Raw genomic sequence first — 13,922 nt, forward strand, 5'->3', positions numbered from 1 at the left:
CTGTGCTCTGCAACGGGAGAGGCCACAACAGTGAGAGGCCTGCGTACCGCAAAAAAAAAAAAAAAAAAATTCAAGAAAAGTAAGCTTCCTTTTTACTCCTCTTCTCTCCAATAGTAACCACTGCTCTTAGGGGAAGCTTTTAGGTGACCACTATATGTCTTATAAATAAGGCTGGAAGTTATTAAAGAGGTCAGTATAGTGCCAGGCACTGTACTAAGTCTCTTACACAAATGATCTCATCCTCACTTTAGTAAGAATATCAAAACTTAGTTAAGCAATTGGCTTGAGATTACAGAGCTGATAAGTGGCAGATTGGACTTGCCCTCACAAGTGATGACCTTACAACCAAGCACGTGATACCTGGCACATACTGTGAATGAATAAAGTCTCACAGTGTAATTTGGATAATGTGGACCAGCTATCCTGGGGCTTGTTCAGTCCTGGAGGAACCACTCTCAGGGTTGCTGAGACTAGACACTGCTGACTTCAAGCTCTATCACAACCCTGTCACCCTGTTCTCACTTCCTGTCAACATGTCCTTCTGTTTGGTTTTATTGGAATTTTTATTTGCAGGACTCACAGGGCTTATGTCAACACAAGCAAGTCATTTTGTGAAGCAGAAAGTCATTTTCGATAATTTGGGCTCCTATTTTTATTATTCTAGTACTTGAATTTTTTGATTAGCCATTTAACTTTTTTCCCACCACTTGAATGAATGGATAATAAACTATATACTTAAATTTACAAAGATAAGAATCAAATACGTCACTGAATCATGGAAGAGATTTTTAATCTACTTGATTCACATTGATTTATTAATATCAGATAATGAAATATGGTTTTCTCTATCTCGAGTCATTAAAATATGCCTAAGTAGGTAAGGCCCCCTGTACAGAAAATGGCTAAAGACCTTATTAAAGATTCTAACCTTTCTAACTCTAAAACGTTAGAATCTTTCATTAAGTTTTAGTACTAAGAAGTAACAAATAAGATTAGTTACAATAAATAGTAAAAAATTAAAATAGTAAAAGTACTAACAAGTAACAAAGTATTCTATGAGAATTCTGCTCATGTTCTAACGTGAAGGATATTTTGCGTGAATTTCAATTCTGCCGCTATATGGAATAATAATGTAAACGTATCGATTGTAGGCTAAAACTGTAAAGTAAGAGGTTTCAAAACATTCATTTTGTGAATGTCTTTACTCCCTTTAGGAGCAATATAGAGTGTAGCTGTGTGTGTAAATAAATTAGCACATACATGCTTATATACATACAAACACATGGGAAAAAATATATATTTATAGCATTTATTGACAGGCAGATCCTGGTCATATTTCAGAACTTAATGTCTTTTGCAATTTTCTTCCCATATTTGAACACTTTTACATCCATTGAATTATTTTTTATCAGTTTGATAATATTTGAGGTAATTATACAAATATGACTAAAATTAATTTCTACAACCTCGTTAAAATGATGGTCTGATGATAATGGGTCAGTCAAAATTACATTCTTTGTATGTTATACTCAAAGACATCCTGGCATTTTCATAGGGAAATTTTTAAGAAAAGTAATTAAGGAAAGGGGAACCAAGATTGATGCCTCTCATCAAAATTATATTTGTCAATGTAGAATAAAATAAGTAGAAATAATTTTTCTTAGTGATCTAGAAATGGGAATCAAGAGAAAAAATAATACTTACTTAGGAAATCTAAAGAGATTTAGAGCTTAGAAATACATCCCAGTCAATTCTACGTGTAACGTACAACGGTCTGCAAAATTTATAAGGGGAACTGCTACTCCTGGATCACTTTGGAAGTGATGAAATAAGTACTGATGACTGTGTGAGTCTAGGAGTTTGGTCAAGAGGACAAGGGCTAAATGTCCGGACTCACGTCATGATCAGCCTGTGAAGATTCCATTATCCCAGGGGGTGCTTACCTAAGCCCCAAACTGGAGGGTTTTACTTGTGATTGCTCTGGGTTGTTTGGGTAGATATTGATCGGAGATAGTGTCCTCACTGGACCGTCCCAGAAAGACTGTAAAAGGAGCCGAGAATTCTGCCTTCCATTGGAAATTCTCTGGGAAGGCCATGAGATTTCTTTCTGCTGGTTTATTCCTCTGAGAAGCTACCAAAGCCTGTGATCTACCAGCTCTGAACCTCTGAGTCCCTAACGTGCACCGCTCCTAGGATTACAGTTCATTGAAAGAGGGATTCAAAAGTGCCAGAGAACTGAAGGAAGAATGCTCCGAGGCCGATCCCTATCTGTGACATCCCTGGGTGGGCTTCCCCGGTGGGAAGCCGGACTCCCTGTGGAGGATCTACTGCTCTTTGAAGTCGCTTGGGAAGTGACCAATAAAGGTTGGTACTGCCCCTGAGGTGGTTGTTTGACAGATTGCTGAAGAATGTAGATTAGGATTTCACAGAATGCTCTCTAGTAAGGATGAATTGCCAGTGAGTGAGGAAAGTCTTCAAACCGAGTATGTTTAGATCACGTGTAAACTTGTCTATTTCGACAAGGTTGAAATGAAAGGCAATGAAACCTTAAACTGGTGTATGTGTGGAAGGAAGAGAAAATTGAAAATATTAGTCATGGCCAGAGAATGTGTATTTAAATTAAAATTTGAAATCCGTGTTATGACAAGACAGGAATATAGAGTTAATATTTACCTTTCTGGTCTTATGATTTTTCTCAGCAAAGAAAAGCACACTTTTGTACTTTATTTGAGGAAGAACTGTGCCTGATCAGGACCAATTAGAAACTTTAACCCCACACTCCATTAGCGATTATATGAAATATTTAACAATATTTCTAATAATTCAAGATTAGCTTGGAATTAAAGTTTTAACTTAGAACCAGTTCAGAAGGCATAATATTGAGCTCCTATTAAGAAGAATGCATGTAATTTTTTCTTCAATACTATATAAACATAGAAATTATAAAATAAGAAAGGAAATCAAATTGCCAAATCTAAAACAATTTCCTAATAAGGTATAGTATCACTTACACTGGATTGGAGATGGCAAGGCAGAGAACTGTGACCTAAATGATTTTTATGATAAAGATATCTGTAAAATTATTAAAAAACAGTTCCTCGTGGATTGATATTGTCTAGTTTAAAAGTGTCAAGACTATTACCACTAATAGTGAAGGAATATTGGTAAAGAAAAAGGAACCGTTCTGAAGGTTGAGCTCTTCAAGGTCATGAAAAACCAGGCCAAAAGATTGATGGGTAAGGCAGTGATAACTTGTGGAATTTAAAGGATCTAAAATGATAACATGTGATGTGATCTATTACATGTTCATTTTTTTGAAATTTATTTTTTTGTTTTTTTTTATGACATGTTTATTGCAGTAGTCTAAAGGATCTGAAATAAACATGAATGTGATACATTACTTCTTCCTTTTAGCTAATCAGAGCCAGCAAAACCTCAAAATCAGAGAAATTGTATTTAGAGCCTGATTTTTACCTTATGCTCAAAGCTCTCATGTGTATGCATTCATAAAATTCATAAAATCATAAACTAAAAATTAAAAATGAATTCTTCTTATTTAGAAATGCACGGAATGAATGTCAGAGAACAAATAACAGTCTTCCTCTTTGTAGTTTACTGAAGAAGAAGGGGACAGAAACCTTAATATGGAAGCGTGAAGTATTATACCAATAGCTGTTCCTACTGTTCTTTTTCCAGTCCAAGGCTTTTAAATATGCCCAAAGCTCCTGGGAACAGCGCCATCTCTACTACATATAAATCCCAGACTGTGACTTGAAATAGAGGTTGTTTTCTTCAGAGTAAGCAGGAACTCAAGGATATAGCTTATTGGTGGAAAAAACTGGCGGGTACTCTTTTGCACCAAGAATCAGTTCAGAAGACCTCTGTGTGGGTTCTCCTGAGCAGAGCCCCTCTCCTTCCTTCTAGCAAACATTGCTGGGGCATTGTCTTCCAGTGCTGGGCACACACAGGTGAAACTGTTTATCCCACAGATCTTGTATCCTGACTACATGCATGTAGCTCTCAGGGCCTAGAACAGTGCCTGGCGCATAGAAAATGCTCAATGGGTTTTTTTCTTTTGCATGAAGGAACGAATACATTTATTTTTCAACCTCCAAGTTGCCTTTGATACTTATTTTCTTTCATTTCCCATGCAAGAGGAAGGGAATTTTCTTGTCAAGATGGGACCCACAGAGTGACTTACTCAAATTGATATCATTTCCAACATACCTTTAATATTTATCATGGTCATTTTTTTTTTTTCGGTACGCGGGCCTCTCACTGTTGTGGCCTCTCCCGTTGCACAGCACAGGCTCCGGACGCGCAGGCTCAGCGGCCATGGCTCACGGGCCCAGCCGCTCCGCGGCATGTGGGATCTTCCCAGACCGGGGCACGAACCCGTGTCCCCTGCATCGGCAGGCGGACTCTCAACCACTGCGCCACCAGGGAAGCCCCCATGGTCATATTTTTAAGAAATTTTTATATAAATGGACAATTATTGTGTCCATCCCTGACAAGACATTGACACTACAGTTTCTTTGAAAAAATTTACTTTGAACTTTTTCTTCCCTGCAGTTCATAGCAGTGATAGGAGGCATCTCTGAGATCATGACTCCAACTCCCCCACTTCATAGATGAAAAGGATGCCTACAAGGTATTAAATGATCAAGCAAATGGCAGGGTTGGGACTAGCATTTAGGTCTCCTCCGGGTCCACTTCTCCTTTTTATTACCACACAAGCATTAAAAATTAAAATGTCCAGTTTCTAAGGAAGTGCCCTGTAGGTGAAAGGACACAGGACTTTAGTCAAAAAGGTCAGGGTTTTCTATGACTTAGAAAAAAATCCCTTTAACTGTCTGAATATCAGTTTCTTCATGATAAAATTAATGTAGTATGCTCCAGCCATCTTACAATGTTTTGTGGAAACAACAAAATGTATTCATATCCAAGAAGACAAAAGATTTCTTAGGGGAAAAAAATTCCTAACTGCCAGAATTTTGCCCATGAACAATGGAAATGTGTAAAATATAACAAACAGGAGAGTCATAGTTAAATTATTGGGTGTTAATTCTCAGACGTCAAAATAACCTTTTCTACTTGTTCACATTAACCTTGAAATTTATTGCTTTTATTCAGTAAATATTCATCAAGTGTCTATTGGGTATGAGACACTGGAAAACAAGGGGCTTAGAATTTAACAAGACAGAATTGATTCCCAATCTTCCAGAATTTACAAACTTGTAGGAAGATGGACATTGAACATACAACTGTAGTCAAATGTACTGAGTGTAAGAATGAGAACAAGATGCTCTAGGACTATAAAGGCAGACCTCATTTTACTGTTTCGCTTTCTTGTACTTAACCAATGTTGCATTCTTTCTTACAAATTGAAGGTTTGTGGCACCTCTGCATCAAATTTCGTGTCTCTGTGTCACAGTCTAGTAATCCTCACAATATATCAAAATTTTCATTATTAATGTATTTGTTATGGTGATCAGTGATCTTTGATGTTACTACTGCAAAAAGATTACAACTCGCTGAAGGCTCAGATGATGGGCAGTTTTTTTTAGTAATAAGGTATTTTTAAATTAAGGTATGTACATTATTTTTTTTAGACAAATGCTATTGCACTCTTAACAGATTGTGGTATAGTGTAAACATACCTTTTATAGGCACAGGAAAACCAAAAAATTCATGATTCTCTTTATTGCAACACTCGCTCTATTGAGCTGGTCTGGAGCACAGCCTACAATTACCTCTGAGGTCTGCCTGTAATTTATTGGGGATGGGGGAGGTTTTTACCTAGTTGGAAGTTGGTTTTTACCTAGCTTGGGAAGAACCTTTGATGAAAAGACATTTGAGCTGACACCTGAAGGATGAATAGCTGTTGGGTAGAGATGAGGCGGTGATAAAGAGGGGACAGAGTTCTATGCGTGGGAACTGTACATGCCAAGGTGCAGAGGTGAGGAAGTATACTCTGTTCAATGATCTGAGGGAAGCTCAGAGGCGGAAAAGGAGTGGAGCATGAGAGGAGACAAGAGACACTAGCAAGGACTGGACTGTGGAGTGTATGGTGAGTTAAGAGCCTTAAGGAGTTACATTTCCAATCCACGAAGGATGGGAAGCCATTGAAGTTCTAGATAATGGAAAGTGTTAAGGAGTCAGATGTGGTTTTTTAAAAATTATTTTTAACTGAATGAAAAATTATTTAAATTCTATAGTGCTTTACAGTTTGCAACTTTCACACACATGATTTCATATAATCCCATAATAACTTTTCCCCCCACCCCTACATTGCTCCTCCCCCCTTCCATCTCCCCACTGGTAACCACTCATTTGTTCTCTATGTCTTTGTGTCTGCTTCCTTTTGGTTTTATTCACTAGTTTGTTGTATCTTTTAGATTCCACACATAAGCGATATCATACAGGATTTGTCTTTCTCTCTCTGATGAATTTCACTTAACATAATGCCTTCCAAGTCCATCCATGTTGCTGCAAATGGCACAATTTCATTCTTTTTTCATGGTTGAGTAGCATTCCATTGTATATATACACCACAAAAAGCACTATTACTCGTTGCGGGACAGGCTAGCAGGAAAGTAACTGTGCCATGGTCTAGGATGGAGAGTTTTGCCCCAATATTGGAGATAAGCTTTACTCTCAACTTCTTTGCTACAATCATTTCTTCTATACAAACTTGCCCAAATCACTGTAGATTGTGGACCAATGACCATGTGGAGGATATTTAGGGTCATTAAAAAGAGTTTAATGAATGTTGTCAAAAATAACGCATGCTAATCTAATAAATGTGAACACTTCTGAAATTTAGTCACCAAATGGATGCTTCCCTCTAAAAGTTGCCTAAAAACAATTTGTTTTAGCACCAAGCCAGTGTCAACTGAAAAAAAGATTGCACAACCTAAAAGTTGAGAACTGTGTTTTATTCAGCAGACTTTCTGAGGACTATAGCCTCTCAGTTCACTCTGAGGGAGTGTTCCAAAGAGGTAAGGCAAGAGCCAGGATGTATAGCAAGTTTTGCTAAAAAAAAAAAAAAAAAAAAAAAAAACCTGAACATGTAGTCAGACATCAGAAAGTTACTGCTATGGGCTTCCCTGGTGGTGCAGTGGTTGAGAGTCCGCCTGCTGATGCAGGGGACATGGGTTTGTGTCCCAGTCCGGGAAGATCCCACTATGCCACGGAGTGGCTAGGCCCGTGAGCCATGGCCACTGAGCCTGCGTGTCTGGAGCCTCTGCTCAGCAACGGGAGAGGCCACAACAGTGAGAGGCCCACATACTGCAAAAAAAAAAAAAAAAAAAAAAAAGGTTACTGCTAATTACAAAGACAGACATCTCAAGTTAATGACTTTAAGTATTTTCTATGTTTGGAAAGATGCAAGAGACTGGGCTTGCAGAAATCATTGAAATCATTGATTTCAATGATTGAAATATTCCTTTGATATGCTTCTTAACTATCTAGGGCCAGTATCCTGTTTTTCTCCATCCTGAATTCCCCTCAGGGTATACCATCGGGGCAGGTGCGTGGCTGATGACTTCATGCACAAAACATCCTTTGTTTACTGAAATGGCAGGTGACATTCTTTGTCCACACCAGCTTATTGCCAGACATAATATTTCTCCCTGCTCCCTCCTCAAACTGGACACCATAGTTCTGGGTTACATGGTACAAAAGGCACATGGAATAATTCAGAAAACTACAGTCAAAAAGATGTGGTAGAAACTGATTATGATCAAGTCCACTACTGCAATCTGAGGCAGGAGTTCTAAAGGTGGAGACCTTGATGAAAGTGAATTTCCAGGAGTTTGCAAACCTTCCAAAATTGTATGTGAATATTGTGTGCTCATACGTGTACGTGCTTTGTCAGAGAAAAGGACTGAATGATTTCATCAGATTTCCAAAGACTTCTGTGATTGATGTGAGAACCACTGCTCTAAAGTTCCCTTAACCTTGGGTTCCCTTTTATTAACTCAGAATGTTTAGAGCCAAAATAAAAAAGCTATTTCCCCTAAGTGCTGTTTTCCAAATGGCCTTTCTCGAGAGCAGAGTAGAAAGGATTCCACCCTCCCCAAGACTTAAAGATGTGTGATACTGCTCACTTTCTCCCTCTGCCCCTCCCACCACCATTTTCAAAGATTCATCAGTATGTTGTTCAATAGAGTTACAGTCGGCCGTCCGTATCCACGGTTCCACATCTGCGGATTCCACCAACTCTGGATCAAAAATAGTCGAAATAAAACTCCAGAAAGCTCCAAAAAGCAAATCTTGAATTTACCACGTACCAGCAAACTAGTTACACTCCCGTTTACATTGTGTTAGGTGTTATAAGTAACCTAGAGATGATTTAAAGTATATAGGAGGATAGGCATAGGTTATATGCAAATACTGTGCCATTTTATATAAGGGACTTGAGCGTCCTTGGATTTTGGTATCCACAGTGGTGGTTGGGGAGTGGTGTCCCCAAAACCAACCTGCTGTGGGTACCAAGGGACAATTACACTTACAATCCTGCTATCTAAAACTTGTGGGCTCTGGAGTCAGACTGCCTGGATTGTAATCCCAACTCCATCATTACCTTTGTAATATTGGATCCATCTCATAGCCTCTCTGTGTCTCAGTTTCCCCATCTAAAAATAAAGATAATAATAGCATCTTCCTTAATAGTGTTGTGAAAACTAAAAGAAACACCAACTGTAAATCACTTAGAACTGTGCTTAGCATCTATTAACACTCTGTTACCTTATTGTTATCTCTTATAAAGTTTATTCATAAAATAGGGACATTCATTTTCACACTAGCTCTCACTTTGAGCAATCGCATGTTTCTATTTTTAAATGCAGAAGAAGAAAGAGAAAAAAAATACATGGATCAAAGTTACTACAATCACGGGCAATGCTGTAATTAGAGGTTGGGGTTTCTTTGCCTGGTGTGGATATGCAGTGGCCATGTCATGTCAAAAGCATCCTGAACCACACCACATGAAACACACAGTCTCTGTAAGAACCATGCTTATCACACACATACGTTCAAGATGAGTACTGGTCTCTCCACTTCCCTTTCATCCAGATTGCCATGACTAAGCCCTTCCTGTATAAAATATTCAGAGCTGCCGCTGTGGATGTAATCAGGGTGGGGCGTGCTTGTGGGCATGTTCTTAGTGTATCATCTCCCACTGCCCAGGACTGCGGCTGCTTTGATTTGAACCACAGACCCAGCTGACTGCTAGGCACACGAACATTTGGTGGCCATCGTCACCAGTAGCATTTAATCTCTTTCCTACCAAGACCTGCTGCCTCAGAGAATGATGTCTAACTGTGTAATGACTATGCCTGCTTCTGTAACTGTGTCTTGGGACAGGAGGGTCAGATTAGTAGCTATGCACACTGAAATCATAGACTTCTAAATTCTCTGACTTTCAACCATTTAAATATAGTGAAGAGTCTATATATATATATACTTACATTTATATATTATAACATATATCTCCTTTTTATGGCTGGTGCCCACCTTCCATACTGCCTTGGAATTCTGCTTTTAACAATATCAGCAGTGTTGCTAGATAAAAACTTGAGGTTTTAGCTACTTCATTGACATATATGCTATGATAGCTCATCTTTTCTTTCTGATGAAAGGCTTGATACTTTGCCCTCACACTACAGACAGCTTCCATGTTGTTTCAGGAAAGTATAGATCAATAAAAGACAAAGTACATGTTTGAAAGTGAAGGGTAAGTCCAAATTCAATGACCTACACTGTGGTAAAACAATAATTCATTAAAAAGTATGTGTTGGTGAACCTTTGGTTTGTACTCCAGATTTGAAAATAGGAATGACCCTATTTCTCAGCTATCATATTCATCTTTTTTTTTTTTTTTGCGGTACGCGGGCCTCTTACTGTTGTGGCCTCTCCCGTTGCGGAGCACAGGCTCCGGACGCGCAGACCCAGCGGCCATGGCTCACGGGCCCAGCCGCTCCGCGGCATGTGGAATCCTCCTGGACTGGGGCATGAACCCATGTTCCCTGCATCAGCAGGCGGACTCTCAACCACTGCGCCACCAGGGAAGCCCTATCATATTCATTTAATGAGCATGCCGAGAGAGGAGTTTCGGGTATAAGGTGTTAAATAGAGTGAAAATTAAGGAAAGTCGTTGGCATATAAATCTGGGAAGGACAGGGAGGGCCTGAAATGGAGCTTGAACCTGTGAAATAGCAGTAAGAGGACCTTCCCATAGAAAGACTGTACGGGGAGAAGCCTGGGAGGAGGGAAGATTTATTTACAATCAAGCCTCAACCAATATGGGATGAAATTTTTTAAAATTTTATGTTTTTATTCCTGATAGACTGAAAGAACATAGCCATAGTATTTGTAAACACTCTAAGGCTATTTGGGGACTGTTTATCTCAAGGTTGAAGTCCTCAAATGGGAAAAAGAAGCAGCAGATTAATTGTGTCTATCTTTGCATTTCAATTCTCAAATCTAACCATGTATTTTTTTGAAATAAAAAATTTCTCTTCTCCCTTACATCCTTTAGTAAATAAAAATATGTTTGCATTAACCCGAGTGTATTTTAATTTGCAACACATAATCTAACAAACAAGGATGTTCAAAGGTCCCTGGGCAAGGTACACAGTTGCAAATAAAAGAGAGTTTTCAAGACCTGAAACGTGAATAAGACATTTAATAAGTGTATGCCATCAGAACCCGATAACATAGTCCCCTGGATAATATAAACATGAAGGAAAATAGTCTACAAAGAGGAGGAATTATTTGGAGATTTTCAATTTTTATTGACAGTGGGCTTGAATAAAGCTTATATAAATATATATACCTTTAAATATGCTGCTAAGATGTGACTCCAAGACGTTAGAGAAAAGTTCTTCTTTTTAGTTGCTCTTGTGAACTATTTCTCTAATTTTTTTTTTCCTCAACAAGTGGTTTTGACGGTTCCTAAATTTTTCTGGAATTTGGGGAAATATTTAGGCATCCTTGAGGTTGGCATCAATTTATGTAGACTCAGATTTGTGGTTGAATGGTTAAGTGAATCCTGTCTGTTCTGGTGCAGTCTGAAAGGCTCTGCTTGCAGGTTTGCAGAGCCTCTTTCTGGTCCCACGCGGTCCTCATCTGAGGACACGCTGTCCCCACCTGAGCTGAGATTGATAGTGTCCTTATTATCAGATTCTGCTCAAGTGACAGTTTAAGTTTCTTTTAGGTATGGTCAAAAAGTTTTTTATTAAAGATCAAGTTTCTAAGGACAATACATTTGTGTAGGCTTATATGAAAATTACATGTAATATTTACATGTTGGGAGTTACATTAGCTCTTTTCTTTTATAAATTAATGAACCCGGTTGTATCATGTAATACTATTAACATTTGCCTTTTGTGTCTCACCTCTCAAAAGGCAATTTACCAACGTGTGTATTTTGAGTGATTCAGACTTTTAAAAAAATAGGCAAATGGCAATTCTACCTTTTGGCTCTCAGTTATGACTATCAGTAAGATTTATTATTAAAGGTCTACTTTATTGAAATAAGAAATTTAAGAGATGCAGTAGCTATCAAACCCTACATCCTGAAGAATTGAAATACCTTATGAAAAACCATGATGAAAAATAAGACTTTTTCTTCTTAATATACAAGTAACAAAATTGTCCTTGGAAGTGGGGTTGATGATTGGTGCCAGAATCTGTACTGGCTTGGTAATTTTATACAGGATTTCTTGAGTCGTTCCTTTGCCTGTGGTTCATGGACAAAGATCGCTCAAGAAATTGATTCACATTGTTTTCATATTCTCATATGAGGTGATTGCCTTGAGCTGGCACGGGAAATATTCTGTCCAGTTTACTGAAGTTCTTTTTCCCCTCGGTCCTCTCTATTCCACCCACCTGTTTACTGAAACCCTCCTTTTGAATGCCTAGGACTCTCTGCTCCCAAAATAGAGCCTTGCCTCTGACTGTTCTCTCTGCCTAAAAATTTCTTCCCCATGATATCCACTTGCCTGATTTCCTTACCCTTTTAAGTACTCACTCCAAATATCACCTTTTCAATGAGGCCTAATTTTTAATACTGCTGCTCCAACCTGCCCTTCCTCCCCAAGTGATGTACTGTTTTAGCCCCCTTGAACAGGTGAGCTAATTGAGCCTTAGACAGGTTACGTGAGTTAACTAGTTCAATTAAAGTTGGTTACAATTTTTCACCACCATAATTCTTTAATAAATATCCTTATACACACATCTTCTTATTTTTCCCCCAGGACAGTTTTCCAGAGGTAAACATGCTGGGTATAACAGTCTGCATATTTTCCAAGAGTATACATATTTTTTGGCTTTGTGTTTTAATAGTGGTAGCAGCAATGCCAGAGAGACAAAATGAAATACCATATGAAAACTTGTATTTGTTTCATTGGGTTTGACATGAGGATTGGGCCAAGCATCCCCCCCCTCAAAATCCATCAGCTTCTCCTTGTCAAAAGGTACTTGCTTGGTCCCTAGAAGGGAAGAGGCTCTTTATCCTGGGAGACTTATAATTTGAGCAGTGGCTGTTACTTGGTCGTATGTTATCCCCTTGGACCACTGTTGGAGAAGGGGTGAAATGTAATTACTGCTGCTGAGGGCATGTGTCATGACAATAGCTGTTTGTCTCACCTTTGACACTTCCATGTGGATAGAGGTTTAAGCCAAGTACTGCTTTATTCCAATTGTCTCTTCAGGTTTCCTTGAAATATTTGTACTTCTCTGCTGCTGCCAACCTGTTGCTTTCTGACAAGCACCCAGCATGAAATTGAACAAAATAGTAACTCTTTGATTATGTCCCTTAAAAATTTTCTTTTAGAAAGTTAAATAAACCCTTGCATTTGATGGATCCCAAATGCTAACTTAAAAATGAGTACTAACCCAATATTATATATCAACTATACTTCAAGAAAAAAATGTTGGCTTAAGTAACATAGAAAAAAATGAAGACTCGTGTCCATCCATTCATCACTTAAAATGAACTACTAACCTGAATGATAATGGGACCTTTTCTTTTTAACAGTTGGTGGCATCTATACTGTGATTCAGACAAAGGCCAAAACAACAGCAGATGAATGGGGAGACAATTACTTTCTGCTTGGTCCATATTTTGAGCATAATATGAAGACTCAGGTGGAACAATGTGAACCTGCAAATGATGCTGTGAGAAGAGCAGTGGACGTGATGAACAAACATGGCTGCCAGGTAAAGGATACTGTCTGACACTTCATTAAGCAAGCCTTAGTAAACTGTTGTGGGAAAACACCACAATGTACACAAACTCACAAGAAAAGGCCACTCATCTTCTTAGGGGAAAGGAGTTGGTTTAGGAAAAGATGATGAACTTGATTTTAAATAGGTTACATTTGAGGTACTTTGTGAAAACCATAATATATCCATCTAGAAGTATACTAGGTTTGGAACTCAGCAGAGGGTATAGAATAGAGATGTTTGGGGAAAAGTGATTTGTGTCTAAATTGTAGTTGACAATATGGGTATTGATAGCATTATTCAGTGGAAGATTATAGACTAAGAGCAAAGGTTTTGAGCCAAATCTTGGGCAATGTGAACATGTTAGAATATCTACACAAAAAGAAGTCAGAGACTGCAAAAGTAGAAGTTCAGCTGGTGATTAGAACCAAGGATGTCTAAGTGCTAATCCTCAGAACCTGTGAATATGTTACCTTATAAAGCAGAAGAACTTTGTAGTTGTGACTATGTTAAGGTTCTTGAGATGGGAAGATTATCCTGGATTATCTGGGTGGGTCCAATGTAATTACAAGGGTCCTTATAAGAAGGAGGCAGTAGGGCTTCCCTGGTGGCGCAGTGGTTGAGAGTCTGCCTGCTGATGCAGGGCACACGGGTTCGTGCCCCGGTCCGGGAAGATCCCACATGCCGCG

General features: G+C 38.6%; 1 protein-coding gene across 1 annotated transcript in view; it reads left to right on the forward strand.

Moving 5' to 3' along the window:
- Positions 1 to 1,988: 1,988 nt before the first annotated feature.
- GYS2 (glycogen synthase 2) overlaps positions 1,989 to 13,922 on the forward strand; it is a gene marked incomplete at its 3' end in the record, with an annotated part of 56,775 nt that continues 44,841 nt past the window's right edge. Inside the window, exons 1-2 of the mRNA XM_079938172.1 lie at positions 1,989 to 2,364; positions 13,046 to 13,227. Coding sequence (XP_079794298.1) covers positions 2,247 to 2,364; positions 13,046 to 13,227 — 300 coding nt within the window. The 5' untranslated portion in view covers positions 1,989 to 2,246. The remainder of the gene's footprint in view (positions 2,365 to 13,045; positions 13,228 to 13,922) is intronic.

This window comes from Stenella coeruleoalba (assembly GCF_951394435.1).
Source record: "Stenella coeruleoalba genome assembly, chromosome: 11".
Lineage (NCBI taxonomy): Eukaryota > Metazoa > Chordata > Mammalia > Artiodactyla > Delphinidae > Stenella > Stenella coeruleoalba.